At 37.4% G+C, this 19,610-nt stretch overlaps 1 protein-coding gene across 1 annotated transcript; it reads left to right on the forward strand.

Annotated features, from left to right (window-relative positions):
• Window positions 1-10,631: 10,631 nt before the first annotated feature.
• On the forward strand, window positions 10,632-13,281 carry LOC126790192 (indole-3-acetic acid-amido synthetase GH3.17-like). Its single transcript, XM_050516347.1, has 4 exons — window positions 10,632-11,172; window positions 11,262-11,363; window positions 11,467-12,314; window positions 12,564-13,281. Exons 1-4 carry the CDS (start codon window positions 10,883-10,885, stop codon window positions 13,151-13,153), a joined length of 1,830 nt encoding a protein of 609 aa, XP_050372304.1. The 5' UTR covers window positions 10,632-10,882; the 3' UTR covers window positions 13,154-13,281.
• Window positions 13,282-19,610: the final 6,329 nt, after the last annotated feature.

A 19,610-nucleotide genomic window follows, 5' to 3' on the forward strand; every position in this document is an offset into this window, starting at 1 on the left:
ATACAGAGAGCAATCAAACGTACTACACAACAAAAACTCGGCATTCCTTAACCGGGGAGTAGGGGGACTACGAGAGGGTCCGCAAGACCCATTGCTGATTATGGCAAAACGCTCAAATATTAACTCCCCAGTCAAGAAATCACCTCCCTAGACTGGGAACTTGGGGGGACTTGTTGGCATAGGCTTATGCCCGCCATAATCAGCACAACTATCAGCGCATTAAGGCTAGTGTATAGCACAGTCTTACAATACTAATAGCAAGTCAGCCGCACTAGCTACGCAATGAGCCTCCCCGCGGCCCAAACTGACTACGGACGCGCCCTCACGCGCATCTCAAAGAAGGCTCCAGAGAGCACCTTAATCGGACTTCGTCCCACATCGAATGGTAGGTAAACGATCTACTTCAACTCAACAATAAAAGGTCAAACTCTTGACCTTATAAGGTAAGTACACTAAACTCCCTACTGTAACTCTGCATAACTTACCATCGCCCTAACTTAAGCGTCGGAGAGTCGAAGACCACGTCGCCGTGGTCTCTACTTTGACGACGTGTGTTACCTGTAACAGGAAGGAGACGAGGAATACGGCGTACCATATCCACGAGGAGCACGGCGTACTAAATCAAGTGTAGTCACAGCATCAACATGTTGCTTAGGATTTCGAGTGGAAGTGTGGAACAAGAGAGGAGGATGGGGAGTAGATTTTCTAGTGTAAGTGAATCAGGAGTTGTTTGGAGTCTGCTTATCATGCATCTAGTGTTGAATATTCGTTCTGATGTTGTGCAGCCTTTAAATTGAATACTTTTGACAATCTTATATGACACAAGTATTGGATATAAGTGAATCCTTGTCATCAGTATCATGGGTGTGTAGTTCAACCCTCTAGTCTCGTCATGCATATGCATTTGGTGCAACTCTGACTGCAAAGTGGGCAGCAGACTAGATATCTTCATTGTTTGTGATTGCAATTTCTTTATGGTCTTTGCCATCTATAGGCCGGTATGTGGGTGCATAAACAGTCGGTCAGTAACTAAGTTTATCTGCTGTATTTATCCTAGGAATGGCTGTAGTTTTTCCTCTACAAGTCCTGAGAAACTCTCCTCCCTGTTTCCCAAGCTTTTCCTGCCTACTTGCAATTGACATCTAGAAGTGCCTTGACGTGGGGGTTGTGGCAATGAGCCTTTTGAACTTCTGGTAGAACTTCATTGTTTGTGATCGTAATTTCTTCATTGTTTGTGATTGTAAGATCGTTAAGGTACGGTAGTTACTTCTAATTCGGACTCTTATAACTGATACTGATCATGCATAATGTGATGCTTAATTCAGGCGTGACATATTGTCCTTATGTCCTATATAAACACCGGTACCCAAACTTTTGTTTGTGCATCATTACTCTTCAATCTCAGTATCTCACATACGGTTTACATTCTGCTAAAAAATGCCAAGTAGCAGCATACTAGCTATCTTTGTGAAAGCATGCGTGGTGTTGCTGGCATGGCCACCTGCAACAACAACAGTTCACGGCCAACTCGATATATGCTCAAAGGTTTGCAACAATCTCGTAATGTCGTGCATGAGCTGGTGTTCTGACGTTAGTGGTAGAGCTAGCGAGTTGCAGGAACTAAGATATGTCGAACAATGTGTTAAGCGCTGTAATGAGTCCTTTGACGGTTGCATGAAATGGTGCAACCAACAAACATAGTCGATCCCCTATGCCAAAGTCATGCTTAGTCCATGTATATATGTACTGTACGCAAATTGAAAAGATAGACTTCGTCTCGGCTTGTATAGTTATAGTTTATGTATGTCCCTCGTCCACTCGATCCAATGAAACCGGTTCTTCTGGTACGTATGTAATTGAAGTTTAATTTTACCGATCGAATATGTTCATTGATTTCGTAAAACTAAACCAAGTAGAGAATATTGATCTGTTATCTTCATTGTCATATATATCATATATTAAGAGCTCACTCTCAATTTGTATACGTATACGAACGACTGATAAAGATGTATTAGAAGGTAATGCGGGACGATTCGAGCTAGGAAAAGGGGATCGGAAATAACATATGTGCCTTGTTATTTCTAGATCATTTTTTAACCCCAAATTTTTTTTGCTTGCAAATTTGATACATGCAAATATATATAACATTGATGTTGCACTTTGGATCCAAAAAAAAAACATTGATGTTGCACGTAAGATAAAAGACGTACAGCTTTTATACGTTACCAGCGTTGGTTAATATATTATGTAATGTGTTTGTTGATAGGCAGTAACGACTACTGAATCTAGTGTACTTGAGTGAGTTTGAATTAGTGCGGTGGTCTTCTCAACCGGTTTGTGGTAGATTTAAGCAAATTAAGTGCTACTCATTGATGTAATCCTTTTGAATGATGAATGAACCAGTACTAAATTAGCGTTTTGAGCCAAAGAAAAAAGTCGAAGCGCAACCAAAGGAAATCAAAAGAAATTTACGACAAAGCTGTAAGGAAATATGAATTAGCGTTCATGTACATGCGTGATCTGAAACTCAACTAATTATACAGGCGCGCCAAATATGTGATGCAACTAAAATAATTGTTAGATTTTGGTTAACGTACAATATATGCATGAACTTTCGTTTAATCATGCATTTAATAAGCACTTTAGCAGGTTACGCCTTGGCCAATTTCTAGCTTGTAGTACTGGTACTGCTCGCTAATTCTGTCAAAACAAAACCATTCTCCATAATAATTATTAGTTTGTTTTTGGTGATCGACAATGAGGTTCAGTGTGCTTATCCTTACAATTTACTTTGTGTCAACGGTAGTAGTGATCTTCCTAGCTTCTTCAGCGGCACAAGTCCACGGCCAACGATCAGGAGCCGATCGCGAACAATGTCTGGAAGGGTGCGTCCCTGCCTTCAAGGCATGCTGGAATCGCTGTGCTGACAATGAAATGGGAGCAATCACAGTCAAATGTGCTGATGGATGCTATGCTGATTCAGCTGCCTGCTCAAACCGTTGCCCTGGATTACCACCCAGTCCACAGCTCTGATCAATGCACTCGGGGCTAATTTATAGAACTTCAGGACCAGAGTATTATGCGTAATTTTACTATATAACTACGTATGTAACACCAAACCAATTTATCTATATATTTGCAGCAATAAAACAATAGAAAATTAGCATGTATAACGTTTGAAGTTAATATATGAACTTCAAGTGTCACCATATATATGAAAATAATTATTTTCTATATTTTGTATCCATCAAATAGTCCAGCAGCAGGAATATATGTACAAGCTCCTGGTATGCATACAGATATAGTATAAATGTACATCCTTGAGATCTTAAACAAATTAACAGTAATGAAGGAGGGATGAGTTGAGCTGGAATTATACGCTGTATTTTCCCTAGCTTGGTGCACAACCATATCCATCTCAATAAGGAAGGCGTACCGTTAGGCTAAACCATACATGCTTCCGGAATGTGATGCAACCATCCTCCACGGAAAATGCTCACTGTTGGCAAAACGTACAATATATGCATGATCATCGATCACCTATATAATTAGTAGCTACCACCAGCTTATGCATAGTTCACCAAATTCGTCTGAGCAAAAAACACTACCCCTTATCAACCGATCGCAATGAGGTCTAGAGTGACTCTTGTACTCTATCTTCTGGCAATGATTGTACTCTTGCTGGGTAAGCCTGCAGCACAAGTTCACGGCCAAATTGACCCAGGAGCCTTACGAAGCTGCCCCTCCGACTGTTACACTGCCCTCAGATCATGCCTGAATCGGTGTTCTAGAGAAAAATGTGATGGCAACTGTTACGAAGACTACGGTGAATGCATAGCCGATTGCTACGATCGCGCACATATAGCGCATCCATGATGAATGAAAATTAGCTGGTTTATGTGCATATTTGCAGATGTATACGTACATATGTACTGCACTAAATAATTCATGTAAGTATATGTACTGTGTCAAATAAGAGTGAGCTGACATAGCCGTGCTCGTTGAAACTAGCTCCAAATCAATATGAAGAAGAATTAATGAAAGAACTGGTCAAATCGATAAAAATGGATTAAGGTGAGCCATCATAACTTTCATACATCGTGGAGTCTACAACAGAACATGCAAATGATCATCTGCACCTTTCAATATTAATTTCCCCAGTCCCCTTAGTTTTCCTGCTGAAATAGACGCTATATCAAGCTCAGTGGCATGTGAACTACCTCAACTACGTATGGTGCGATCGATAATGATTAATACAAGTTGCATGATATCTCTCTATCCCATATCCAGCGTTATTCTTAATCAGATTTAAGTGGCAATCTCCAAGCAAATCATTCGGATTTCAGTCCTATGAATAATTGGTCTATGCAACTGATGCAAGTAGAAAGGAAGAAAACTCAAAACCCCAAAAATAATACTTCTATTGGTGATGATGACCCTTCCGCCATGATGAAAGGTCTTTCATATGTAGAGGCTTCAAAGTTTAAAATACATTTCGTTCCGGATAATCACCATTTCCACGTGAATCAATTCCACATTAATTCTTATAACGATTACAAACGAACTTCGATCATGAGCTTTCTTTGCTCCTTTATGAAGACAGAAATCGAATTATTAGTTTATTACGTACGGTTGTTCAACAAATAGAACATGCAAAGTTCAATGGTAGAGTAGAAAACATGATGAACACACACACACACACACACACATATGATAAGAGAGTTCAGATGTATTTATTTCTCACGACTCACTTGCTATGTCTTTTTCTTTAATGATCTGTATGAACATCCTCTTTTTTACAATTTGGGATATCTTGCTTTTGGCCTCTATCATCTGATGTATTATCACATGCAAGAGGACCATTATTCACGATCATCAGCTTCAAGACATCTGTTGTCAATACTGTTTAGCATGAGCGTATATATACATATATGTCATGAAATGTATAAGAAATTCGAATGAAAAGAAAATTAGCACTTCCATTATTCGTAATGATGAATAAACTAAATGATAGCCACACGAAAAGGTCTTCGGTCTTGCAATTCATTAGATCGAGTTAGGAGCTGATTCCATGATGTTGGAATACAACTACTTGTAACATTTGGATGTTTTATTTAGAGGATGGGACTACAATCTTTCGTTTTGCCATAAACCGTGTTAATTCATTGATGATACACAAATTTAGTTATGCGAATTGATATTATTACTAAAAGCTTTGAGAGATCAGTTAAGGCAAATTGTTAGAATACAATATTGGTTCTAAGCATATGGAAAAGAGATTTGAACTTAGTCTCTTATAACCATGTTCTAAAAACTCAACAAGTACAACAACAACAACAAAAAGAGAGAGAGAGACTGCATTGACCTTCACCGTCCCATATATCAACGGGCATACTGGGCCGCCGTGACCACATGTGATCCATTTTAACAGAATGGTTTTTTTAAACAACAGATGTCTCTGCCCAAACTGTATAATATGCATGATAATAATTTAGTAATATTACTATAATAAAAAGCCCCCAGTTGAATAATTCTAAAAAATGTCTTAATAATGATCGCCCTACTTGGTCTTGGATCCGGTGCTTTCCGGTGCTTTCCGTCTTTGTCTTCATGTTAAGATATTCATTACAAAATTCGCGTCAAATATCGGTTTGACGCCGAGAAATATTAAATAGTGAATAATATTATAATATTATATAGGTTGTACTTGAGGCCGGCTCTCTTACCTTGAGGCATATTTTTGAGAAATCCAATATAAGATTAGGTTAAACAAGGATTATGTTACATGTTCTACCCACCAATGTCGTTGATCAATACTAGCTAATCGATGAGGTTTTTCAGTTAGTTCTAGTCAATGGCCTGCTTTTGCTACAGTAACAGCAGACAAACATGTTTTTATTATTATGAACTCGGATATCTATAGGACTAATCAGGGGTGGTAAGGCCATACTTGATTCATATTTAAAAACATGAATATGTGTGACAATGTGTGTTAGCAATCACATGCTATGATATGATATATATTTTGTTGCGAATCCAATCTCTCTGCTTTGTATTGAGGGAGATCGGAGCTCGATGTCCACTTTTAGTTGTAGCTAACAAAAATCTTACTCAAAATTTGTAGCTGAACATGACTACCCTATCCCTATGCTAATTCATTTGAGATCATTTTGATGAAACCTTATATGCATGTCCCACCTTAGTCAATTAGGGTACTGAAAGAAACTAAATTTACCCTAATTCACTCAAGAGTTTAATGTAAACATGCTTGTAAGATGATAACAATGCAAGTTGTATCGATTAACCAAAGAAAACTCAATATTGTATTGAACGCTAACATAACCACTCACTCATTTTTTGACTTTCTTAAAATTTAAGTTATTACGTCTCTAATATGCATCGTAACATTTGTCTAAAAAATCTCTATGCATTAGAGGTAGCACTTCATTTATTTTGAACACATTGTCACTTTATCTCATAGATACAAAAAGAAATTTAAGTCCGTCATTTGATTACAAAATGAATACACTTCAAAATTGGCCTACATCTTAATTCGTCTGCGTAGCTGTATGATGTGCTATAACTGTATAACACATATATATATATATATATATATATATATAAGGCCACGTAGTTTCTGCTCGCTGAGCCTCACTGACTCAATGAAGATGAGGATGGAGCTTTCATTGTGGTCAAACAATGATATACTAAACCTGTGGGAAAGTAGAGGGCGATCTCACTCTTCCTCATCTTCTTCCTCTATAACATTATTATCCTTACTTTGCTCCTCTTCACCTGCCAATTTCAAGGGCGGTCTGTCCCCCCATAAGACACCTACTTTGTTTTCTGTTTAAACATGAAGACCTAAGCAAACCAAATCTAGCAAATCCCGATCAATATGTCCTAATAGTGCTCATTAGCCTTAAATTTGCTTATCATCCTTCATCTCCACTCTGCTTACCGAACAACGGTTTTCCATTATTTTTATCCCAAAATACAGCAGTGACACTGTGACGCCCTAGTCTTGTATCTTAAGCAACCTCAACCCTCAATGTTTATTTGACCTGCATTTCCTTTTCTTCTAATAATTTTATGATTTTTATCAACTCTCTAGCTACTTGCATCAATGCATGTGAGCTGTTCAATGAAATGTGAGTTACCGCTTTAAGGAGTTTTTAGTAACATGTCATCCTCCGTTGTAAGTAATTTTTTCATGTTATATTATTTTATCTTTAGTGTTTTTGTTCTTTCTAATGAAGGTAAAATATTAGACGCAATGTTTAGAGTTTAGAAAATTTATTTGATCTACGTAGTATCTTTTAGTAAAAGTATCAACTTTTGTTGGATGAAATGTCTCGGAGATACTGCATCAAGGAAGTCTTGATAACACATCCTCTCCATCCTTTGTTGTATACAATTTTCCGATGTTTTCATACTGTGTCGATAGATCTAGCTTCAGTGATTTTATTTGTTCTAATGAAGGTAAAATGTTCGATGAGATGTCTTCGACAATTACTACACAATTCACTGAATTTATAGTAAACCCTTTATGGTGTTGAAATTTATACGCTTTTCTTATGATATTATCCCATTCGTTTTAGCGGATAAAGTTCTCTGGCGTTTATGTCATACCAACAACCAGAGGTTCCTCATTAAGCTTTGAAATCTTTCCTGTTTCTAACATAGCATACTGAAGTCGAATTTGTCTTCAATTGAAACTTGAAGGAAAAAGTACAGGGTTGGTGCAAGAGCGTCACATGCTGGCCAGTTCATCTTGTTTAGACAAATTGGTAAGTTCTAATAGGGCCATTCTTTCTAAATTCATGGGTTTAGGTCTCCACACCAGAAAGGAATTCAATTCCATTTATGGCGAAACTCATAGTAGCTAATAGAGGCGGACCTAAGACACGGCTGCTGGGTAAAATAAAATTGGGGCAAGGTAATTTTTTTTTCCCGTTGGGCAGAAAAGTTATACAACCCAATCTCTATCACAGTATGTTCTTCACTTCACTCTTCTCAACTCAATTGATCTCTACTCTCTACTCTATTGACCCTCCATTCCTTTTGTCGAAATTCTCTCTTCTCAAACCCTCCAATCTAGGTCCCTCCATCGTTTTTAATTATAATAATCAATTCTACCCTTGCTTCGATTCGTATTATTTACATATGAATGATATGATTATTTTATTGTTGTAATTTCTCTTATATAATTTGGTTGTTTCAAAGTTCAAACTAACGTTAGCGGGAAGTTTTAAGGCTGGTAGACTGTAATTGCAATAAGCTTTTAGGTTTTAGCTAAAGCCAAATTGTGGTGGGTAGGTTACATGTGTGTCGGCAATTTAGATTAAAACTATAGATATATAAATACCTGTGAGAATAATTATGTAGACACTATTGACTCATATATCATTTCGAGTTTTACTAGAGATTGAAGAGCGCAATTCAGATATTACTCATTTACTCTTTTGTGATTGTCTTTTGACTTCTCGATGAACATTATAAAAAATTATTTTTTGCGAATACCAAGAGTTTTTTAACAATTTTGTATAAAAAATTTCTGCTCAGCTTTCAGACATTAGATCCACCACTGGTAGGCGGTAGCTAACTGTCATTTGCTGAATGTCTGACCTTTTTATGCAGAAACTCTGACTTGTTCTTCTTTGCCTTTCAAAAATATGAGACTGAACAGTTTTCCTGAATAAACGAAATCAATTTTGTACAAACTACAGTGTTAAGTTCTTAAAGATCTTTTTTTTTCTCTTTGGAATGAAGAAGTTAAAGATCTTGATTGAGTGTATTGGAAAAGAAAATGGCTTTACTTGGGAGATGAGTGGAGCCTCTGGAAAGATTTGATCTTTAGCTCTATGTGAGGCGTACGTGCGTTTGTTTTAGTGTGGTTGATAATGTTACTCAATGATATTATGATAGTAGGTCTCTTTCTGTACTCAGATCCTTCAATTACCAGGTAGCTGAGCTCAGATGCAAAGCCAACACTTTGCTTGACTCAATAGTCCTGAAATTGATAATGCAACAGGGCTTTTTACAGGTTTGGATCCCAATAAATTTTGTTCCTCATGGTTGGTCCAATCTTTCATGATTACACACAGTAGGGTCCTTGAAATGACAGATGATTCACTACTCACTACTCACTAGCATGACAAACATTTCTCCCCCCCCGCCCCCCCCCTCTCTCTGCATACATACATATAAAACAGACATGAAAAAAACAAGCAAAGAGCCATCGTTTATTCATCTTAATAGTTTCGTTTTGCAACATAACTCTATTTCTTGCCTACTGTGAAACAATTCATAATATAACTGATGTGAACTGTATAGTGTTAATGGCTTACCAAAACTGTGAAAAGGGCCACTGTTTAGTGATTGCAATGGAAAAGGGTTTCTGATCTTGATTAGTCTTTCAAGACTGTGACATTTTCTGTCCATGCAAGTGGAGATATGATTCATGTGAAATTAAGATTGTGACTCTTATAGTCCTAGCGTGTTGTTGCAAGTCATTGGCTTATGGAGCACACACTCATTTTTAAGACTATATAATTGCTTTACACTTGCTGTGCTTTTGAAACTCTGTGACTTATCATCTCCTGATATTGTATTAGGAATAAGATTTTTGATTTAACCGTTTAAACAAGGTGGAAAATCATTAGCTTGCAAAGTTTCATTTTCTGAGAGCCACAGAAGTCTTTATGTGGGTCTAGGACATCCCTGGTGTTGAACTTCTAATTGACCTTTGGGACAGCTTCTGTCTGATTGATTCGGTCATAGTAATATCCTAATAAACCCTATTGGTTTTTGGTTTTGGAGCATACATTTTGGTTGAGAATGTGACAACCAGTGCTTAAATGTCTTAATATGGCCGTGCGAGTTGTGCAATCCATCATGCTATGCTGTAATGCATATCATCATGTGTAATACCACCAAATGTGTCAACTAAACTTAGCAGACCATGATTTGATTAGATGTTTCCTGTTATAATCTCCATGTCTGCAGTAGCTGAAGCTGTGAAGCAAGTTCTCCATGGACCATGATTGCTGTTTTGATAGAATTGTCCTATTCTGGCATTGACATTTGGATATATTGCAGGGCCTCTTTGTTATTGTTCTTCTCTTTTGCAAAGAGAGTTGTTGTTTTTCTTATTATTTCTCATTCTATCTGTCTAATATAATCAGAGGTATTCAGAATAGCTAGGTTCTTGGCAGCACTGGCAGGTATGGCTGAATGATTAATAAAAGACCAAGCTTATCTTAAGCAGCTGTTAATTTGAGCTTGCTATTCTTTGGTCATCAAGACTTTGTCATTGGTCATGAATTTGAGCTTGCAATTCTGTAAGAACTATACCATATAATATGGTCTTTAGGAAAAAGAGGTAATTGAAGCAAGTTTTGACCATCCATTTTCTAATATATTCACATCTTACCAGACAGGGCAACGTGTGTAGGACCTCCATAGCCTCATCTTCCTTTACATTTCCTTTCTTCTGATTTTATGATTTTTGAATATGCATCATTTCCCAAAATCCCCTCCAGAATCTGTTATTTAATCATTTCCCTCCACCCCTCTTATCATAAGCTATGCAGAAACACATTCAGAGAAGTCTTCTAGTATAAGACAATGTCTCTTACATTATGTACCAATTTCTCTTCCTTTGTTCTCAAAGCACTTTCAGCCTTCTTCCTTTGATTTTCTGCTAAGTCAGCTTTACAGATTACAATAGTTCAGTTCAAAAGGAAGGAGATTCTGTCTTTCTAAAAGTTTCAGGGTCTTATTTGATCAAATAAGATTGAAGTTAGCAAATGACATGTCCTAGAGCCAGCTCTAAACCAAAGCTTGCATTTTAATTGTTTTTTCCCTTATTTTTCCAAAGATGATTCCCAGTTATGATCCACATGACAGTGAATATGGTCTGAAGCTTTTGGAGGATCTGACAACAAATGCATATGAAGAACAGCAGAAGGTGTTAGAAGAGATACTAGCAAAGAATGCTCTCACTGAATATCTTAAGAGCTTTCTCAATGGTCACTTTGACAAGAAGCTTTTCAAGCAGAAGGTTCCTGTTGTAAGTTATGAAGATGTCAAGCCATATATCGAGCGAATTGCCAATGGAGAGCCATCCGAGATCATTTCAGCTCAAAAAATCACTGAGCTTCTCACAAGGTATGAAAAATATTATGAACAGCTTATTTTCTCGACTTCTTTCCCGGAATGCTTGTCTAAAAGGTATAACTAATCTTTCTTAATCACAGCTCGGGAACTTCAGGTGGGCAGCCAAAGATGATGCCTTCAACTGCTGAAGACTTGGAGAGGAAGACATTCTTTTATAATCTCCTTGTGCCTGTGATGAACAAGTGAGAAGCCGGCTTTAATTTTCTGCCTTCTGCATTATGTTAAGTTTTATTGATGTAGCAGCGAAGAAAAAAACAGGATCAATTTTTTTTTCTTTTAATTCAGGTATGTGGATGGCTTGGACCAAGGAAAAGGAATGTACCTCTTGTTCATCAAACCAGAAATTAGTACTCCTTCTGGCTTGGTGGCGAGGCCAGTTCTAACTAGTTACTACAAGAGCAATAACTTCAGAAACCGGCCTTTTAACCGGTATAACGTTTACACAAGCCCGGATGAGACCATCTTGTGCTCAGATAGTAAGCAGAGTATGTACTGTCAATTACTCTGTGGTTTAGTACAGAGGGACCAGGTCCTGAGGGTTGGTGCTGTTTTTGCTTCTGCTTTACTAAGGGCCATCAAGTTCTTAGAGGACAACTGGAAGGAGTTGTGCTCAAACATAAGATCAGGTGAAGTCAGTGACTGGATCACTGAACAAAGTTGCAGAAATGCTGTGTCCTTAATCCTTGGGAAACCAAATCCAGATATGGCTGATTTGGTTGAGCATGAGTTTGATAACAAGTCATGGGAGGGCATTATTAAGAAGCTTTGGCCTAGAACAAAGTACATTGAGGTTATAGTCACAGGTTCTATGGCCCAATACATCCCGACACTTGAGTTCTACTCTGGAGGGCTGCCTTTAATTTCAACAATGTATGCTTCGTCTGAATGCTATTTTGGGATAAATTTCAACCCGCTAAGAAAACCGCATGATGTGGCTTACACCCTCCTTCCTAATATGGCCTACTTTGAGTTCCTACCTGTGGAGAGAAACCATGAAGAGGTAGTCGTGTGCAACGGTGCTTCGGATCAAAATTGCGTGCTCAAGGGAGATGAAACAGAGAAATTAGAAACAGTTGATCTGGTGGATGTGAAACTTGGTCACTACTATGAACTTGTTGTCACAACTTTCACAGGTATTTTACTTCCACCTTCAGATCCGACCCACATGCTTCAAGTATTTTCTGTTTTATTTCTTAAGCATGCATGTGAAGAAGTATAACTGAGTTTGTTCTTTATGTGATATTACAATTCAACAGTAAAATCTCACACACTGGATGACCAAAGCCAGTTAGTTGCATTATTAAACTTATTATACATTCTCGGATGAACAAGCCCCAGATGTAGGCCAGCTTTGTTTATTAGCTTTTCTTCATTGTCTACAGGGCTATACAGGTACAGAGTTGGTGACATTCTAATGGTGACTGGTTTCTACAACAATGCTCCTCAGTTTCGTTTTATGCACAGGAAAAACGTAGTGTTAAGCATCGATACCGACAAAACCAATGAAGAAGACCTGTTAAATGCAGTGACACAAGCAAAGCTACTCCTGGAACCCCTTGGCTTCCTCCTGATCGAGTACACCAGTTATGCTGACACTTCCTCAATCCCTGGTCATTATGTGCTGTTTTGGGAGCTTAAAGTGAAAGGAAACAATGACTTAGAAGAGCTAATACACCCCAGTATAATGGAGCAATGCTGCTCCACAGTGGAAGCGTCACTTGATTCTGTGTATAGGAGATGCAGGAGAAAGGACCACTCTATAGGGCCATTGGAGATCAGAATTGTGAAGCATGGTACTTTTGATGTGCTGATGGATTTTGCTGTGTCTGAGGGATCTTCAGTGAACCAGTACAAGACACCAAGGTGCATCAAATCTGAGGAAGCCATGAAAATACTGGATTCAAGGGTAGTGGGCAGATACTTCAGTAACACAACTCCTTTCTGGGAGCCATTTAGAATGGAGACCGACTAAATAAAAATCCATGGTGAAGATTTGCATGGCAGCTTGGGCCCTTAGGGTATTCATATCTTCCTGGATTATGTATCAAGAACCATATTTTTATGATTTGATTTGTAAAAGTTCTTGTCTTATATGTTCTGTGCTTTCCCTCTCATTGTGTGTGTGTTGGATTTGGATAATTAAAATTTAGACCACTATTCAGAAGGTTTGTGTCTCTATGATCTTGAATTCACATTTCTGCTCCTTGTTCTTTGAAGATCAGGATCACTATTCATGACTAGCTATGAAGATTAAATGGGATCAATGCTATCGTAATCAGGTAGTTCTAGAATTCCAGTGCTACATGGAACTGATATCACATGCTCATTAAGTAGTTAAAGCTTTCAACCAGACACCCACTATCATTTTCAGTACTAATTCAGGTGAACCTCATCTATGATCAAATATCTTAACACCTCCCTAACCCTAACCTCACACTGACATATACTTATAACAAACAGGTCAAAGATATCGATAACCGGCATGACTTTAGGTAATGGAACTTGATCAAGGATGGTGTTCTGGTATAACTGCTATATGTCCAATGTCGGCATCCCCATAAGATGGAGCTGCATGAGGTAGCTAGGCTTCTATGTGTTACTGAGGGTGAAGGCAAAGTTGAGGCTCAGATTGAGCCACACCAAGTTTAGGCATAGAAGAGAGTGATGATCAAAATTCTGAGGAGCAATGGAGCATAGTAAGGGAATGGATAGATAGGCAGAAGGGGACAATGAGAGCAACTCATGGGAGACATGAGAAACTGGACAAGCAAGAAGAGGGGGCCATAGGCCATTATAGAGGCTGAACAAGCCAAGCCAAGCCAATTTGCCCCCTTTGGCATATCCTCAAAAAGAGAGAGGCATGCATTTATGGGGAACATGTGGTCTTAACCACCACCAGCTCTACCCCATCTGCATTTAGAATCCAAGAAGTGAAGCTGGGTAAGGGCCTCCTAGCCTGGACAATATCCTCCTCCTGTTTTTTCAATATATGGCTCCCACTCATTCATATTTTTAAATGAAGCATGTTTCCTTGGTCTCTATTCATCCAAAAAAGTGATGCTAGCAGTTTGTGAATACATACAAATACATGCAAAAGATAATATCTATAATCAGAAAAAGATTCAATTATGTTGTTCAACATTCAACGCTAAATGTTAGGAGTTATTAAGATAGTAGTTAATTGATCGATAACCAACGCTAAATTATTAAGAGTTAATCGATTGGAAACCAACTCGTCTAAGTATGCAATCAGGAAGGATTTAATCTTCTAAGTATGTTGGAATAACTAGTCCATAATCTATAAAAAGTCACAGAACAATATTCTTCCAATTTTGTCCAAAATTTCTGATACTAGAAAAGCCAAACTTCAGATATGCATGGGAGCTCTAGTGTGGAACCTTATAATAGTGCGGTTGAGTTTGTTTTGATTAGAGCTTATACTATCTTTGTACTTTGGGTGAAGCTACTACTCTGAGAGAAGGAATGCATTCGGAGAGGCTGCAATTTCATACCAAAGTAATCGTTAAAGAAGATTCTAAGGTTCTTATTGACGTTCTGCTGTAAAAAAATACACTTCATGGTAAGAATGGTCGCTTATCCAAAAGACCAGTGGTAATTGGTTGCTTATGTACAGTGTTGTATCGTCCGACATGTGCAGAGAGAATCAAATTTTATCACAAATTGGGTTGCGGCTTCGAGTCTTTCTTCTTCCTCTACTTGTATTTGGTTATACTGTCTTCCCCTGTATGTGTCTCAAGTGTTTCATCTGGATCAGTTGTGAAAGGAAAGTTACTAAATATTTTCTTTTTAGAATAATGAAATGTATTCCAAGGGTAAGACCGTACGTAGAGTCCTAATCTTATGAATATTATGTTTCTTTTGGAAAAAGCAAAAACTTTAAAATATCTCTAATGTAGTTCTTAAGAACATCAATACATGAGAAGCTAGTCATCTTCAAAAACCAAATTCTCTTCCATTACCGCTCTTAATTTGATCCCTAAACTTACTTTAATTTGTTACTTTTGGACAATTTCAAATTTCTCTAAAAAAATTATGTCATATATGTAGCAGTATTTATCTTTCAATTACATATATGCAGCGATTAACATCAATCGATCTGGATAGCTGGATAATGTACTACGTGCTTGAACGAGCAAAAGTGGTAATGCCAATCTTATTACTTATTGGTGGCACTATGTTCTTTGACGTGATCCTTTGTTGGAGTGCCTGCATATTCATATTTGATTAAAACAATGAGAATTTCTTGAATATCGATTAAATAAATTAGATCGACTGGTTGCTGTGAAATTCAAATGTTGCTCTAAATTTTGGACATAAATAACTAAACAAAACCTAAACAATCGATACTTACATGCCCCTATATTCAGTAAATTATCCATTAGTACTTGTCGTTTTGAACCATTTTTAGCACACCCCCAATACATACGCAACTTCTGTTCCTCTTATTTATGGAGACGCTGCCATGCGTAACCACTGATTGTTGAAACAATATTCAAATTCCACGAGTAAAGTCTTTGATTATTGATGTACTTGTTTAGCCATAAATGGAACTGTGATGTACTTGATTAAACGTATCGTCTGACTCTTTCATGCATAACATTTGCATGAATCTCACCATATTGCAAATGATATGTCGTGACAAATTAATTAATTATCTGCATGCTCTACGAAAAATAAAATGAGAGACTTATGCCAGTGACGAGCAATGTTTAAGTATGATACTCTGCATAAAATGCATACGTACAAGTTGGTAACTGTTCGATAATTCATGCAGTAGATATTATGATAAGAAACAGATACTTAATCGGAAAATGGAATTGATACTGTTGGCGTCATTAAGTTTGGATGAGTGTCGATGAGGGAAGGAACCGAAAAAGTTGGGGGTCGTGATCAATGTCTAAAGCTGAAGGAGATGGATCTGTCTAAGTCCCCATGTATTGTGAAGTAGTTGGCATTTGGCAATTAGTTAAAAGACGGATGATCGCCGGGCACACGTGTGGTGAACTCGATCGGAAGACGACAAGCCCTGTAGAATCCCGGAAGGCTGGTGTGTCCTTTCAAGAGCCCTTAGCTCTTCCCCAGTCCCACCACCTCTCCTTCTTGCCCTAGCTCGATCATTGACATAAACCCTTCATTACAAGAAGCCATGCATGCAAATAGAATCGGGATGGAGACTTTTCCTGGTTGCTCTGTTTCGGGGATAAGGTCATGTCGTTCTGCCATGTCGAGGAAAACGAAAGGACTATGAGGATGGGACATTCATGCTTTTGGATCCCAATCAATTGACTTGTCCTATCGTTCGATCTCTGGAATTGAAAGAGTTGTATACAACTGCTGTACGTACTAGTCCACAAATACTGCACTACGAGTTGATCAATATTGGCATGGGGGTTAATGGATTTTTTTTTTTTGGTTAGCGGGGTTAATGGGGTTGTATATGACAGTTCGACATAGGCCACAGACATGTAAAAGCGACTCAAAAACGAAGCTGGTCCGTAAAGTGGAGATTGGAGAATCAATGGTAGGGGTCCGGGAGGGATATTCGAAAAGAAGCTTTACAATCACATGTTAATATAATACGTACGCACGTAGAGTCGTAGATGACATGTCGGTACGAATTGAGATTTCATACATCTACAGATCGACGTGCAAGCTCAATGTTTATTGGGAAGGGTGTTTGCTACAATTTCGACAATATATTATAGGGGAAGATGGACGTTTGTCGATCATACCGTACTATATATATATATATATATATATATATATAGTCTATATCTAGAGTGAAGGTTCACTCTGAAGTTTCAGAGTGAAATTCTAATTTTGGCATATTTTTCGGTCAAATTTTTTCAGTATAAGCGATTCAATATTTAGGTATGCTATTCAAGATCATCTCTACAAAATTTCATCTAATTCGGACATCGTTAAGGTATTAAAATTAAATTAAATCAATGAATGAATTAAAATTGTTCAACGTGAACTGTTCGTGTAAATCTCAAATTTGAAAGCTCAAATCATTGTCAAATTGGATGAAACTTTATAGAGATGATCTTGAATAGCATACCTAAATATTGAATCGCTTATGGTGAAAACATTTGACCGAAAAGTGTGCCAAAATTGGAACTTCACTCTAAAACTTCATAGTGAACCTTCACTCTGGATAGAGACTTATATATATATATATATATATAAGTAACGTTGTCTTTGCTTACTAAATTAAATTGTTCACAAAATTATTGAATGCCACTGTGGGCTCAGTCGACTACGTACCATGATATGCGTATACAGTTTTCTTGTAAATACGTGAGAGTTGCTATCACTATATCGGCGTCAATGCCGTTAGGACTCGTAAACGGGCCATACCAGGTTTTATTACCTTTTTTAAAAATAGCAGGCCGGGTTTTTACAAAAAATCTAGGATCCAAGCTCGTCTGTATAAAGTGAGTCTTGGGGGGTTTTATAGGCTGTACCGAATAGCCCATCGTGAATCCGGACAGGTCGGGCTTTATTTATTAATACATTTATGCTAATTTTTTTTTGGTTTGGAACCCAGCAAGTCCAGGAGGCTTATCCCCACGCCTAGATGAGTTCATTGAAATAAAAACCGCAAGATTCAAACTGTTGATCCTCATAAGTGTACACTCCCATATTTGGATCTTATAACTACTTGGTTCTTCCTTTGGCATGATAGAAAGACAACTGTAGAGAATAGATTAGAGAAGTGTTTATAGGCTGTACTGATAGCCCACCGTGAATCCGGGCTGGTCGGGCTTTATTTATTTATACATTTTATGATTATGCTAATTTTATTTATTTTTTGGTTTGGAACCCAGCAAGTCCAGGAGGCTTATCCCCACGCCTAAGTGAGTTCATTGAAATAAAAACCGCAAGATACAAACTGTTGATCCTCATAAGTGTACACTCACATATTTGGATCCTAGAACTACTTGGTTCTTCATTTGGCATGATAGAAAGACAACCGTAGAAAATAGATTAGAGAAGTGTTTACGTGTGTTTTGAAATGAAAGAGATGTTAAGATTATATAGGAGTGAAATATTGTAACTCATAAAGATAATAATAACATTACAGTGTTACAAACAAATAAATAATTTGTAACTACTTAACTCCCATATATATTATGAACATGATAAATATATAAAAATATGAATAATTCATTAGCTTGTAACACCCACTAAATACTTTGAAAATGAAACGTGTGTTCAACTTCAGAATTTAAGGTTATTCAAAATAATATTATATTTTAAAATTAAACAAAAATTATAATAAAATTTAAATTCACATATTCATGCATGTTGATATGCTATACACGTAATGTACCAAACCATCCTTAATCGATATATTAGAATCTAACTTATTATATTATATATATGGCTCGTCAATAGGCCGGGCCAGGCCTTAGTACATTTAGATAAAGTGATGGGCCATGTATTTGCACAAATATGAAGATTCAAGCCCGTCCATCTAAAGTGGGCCTTGCGGGCTTGTATTAGAAAAAAAATATAATAGTCTTATTTAAGGGTTTTGAACAATAAAATAATTCTTGAAAAATATTTCCAAAAAAAAAATTCACATATAAATTCTAGTTTTGAAATATTATCGCAGTAGATGTGATCGATATATATATTTAGGGACCCTGTAAAAATTTCGTCCGTTTTGGACATTGTTTAACCGTCCGTACCTACGATCAACAAAAAAGATGTGTTTTGACATATTAAAACCCCATTAACCACGGCTTTCCCAAATGGGTTTCCTTGGGGCGACCACGCATGATCGGTGACAAAAATTAGGTGATATCAAATATGTAAACAACTTTTGACATTCGCATCTTGGTAATATGTCTTCTCTTAGAGCATATTAGTGGTGTTTGTGGTTTACCGGAAATTCCGATGGTCAAACGAGGTCCGAATTGGATGAAATTTTTTTACAGGGTCACTAAATATATATACCGATCACATCGGCTAGTGTCGATTAATCCTGAAAATTTTCCTTTAAATAGTCACTTCATAATGCGATAATTTATTCTAAACTTAATTTAAAGGTTATAATACATTAGTGGACATTTCGGCGATCAACAATTCCAGTTCGAAATATGATCGATCGACACCAACAGATGTGATCGGTATATATATATTTAGGGATCCCGTAAAAATTTCGTCCGTTTTGGATATGGTTTGACCGTCTGTACCTATGGTCAACTAAAAAATAGGCATTTTGACATATTGAAACCCTCATTGACCGAAGCTTTGCCAAATAGGTTTCCTCAGTACGATCATGCATGATCGGTGACAAAAATTAGGTGATTTCAGGTATGTAAACGGCTTTCGACGTTCGCATCTTGGTAATGGGTCCTCCCTTATGGCATTTTAGTGGTGTTTTCGGTTTACCGGAA

The sequence above is a fragment of the Argentina anserina genome, chromosome 4 (assembly GCF_933775445.1).
Source record: "Argentina anserina chromosome 4, drPotAnse1.1, whole genome shotgun sequence".
Taxonomy (NCBI): domain Eukaryota; kingdom Viridiplantae; phylum Streptophyta; class Magnoliopsida; order Rosales; family Rosaceae; genus Argentina; species Argentina anserina.

Coding starts and splice junctions, on each gene's coding strand:
- LOC126790192 (XM_050516347.1), top strand. CDS start 10,883: ATGATTCCCAGTTATGATCCACATGACAGTGAATATGGTCTGAAGCTT. Junction 11,173..11,261: donor ATCACTGAGCTTCTCACAAG/GTATGAAAAATA, acceptor TCTTAATCACAG/CTCGGGAACTTCAGGTGGGC. Junction 11,364..11,466: donor CTTGTGCCTGTGATGAACAA/GTGAGAAGCCGG, acceptor CTTTTAATTCAG/GTATGTGGATGGCTTGGACC.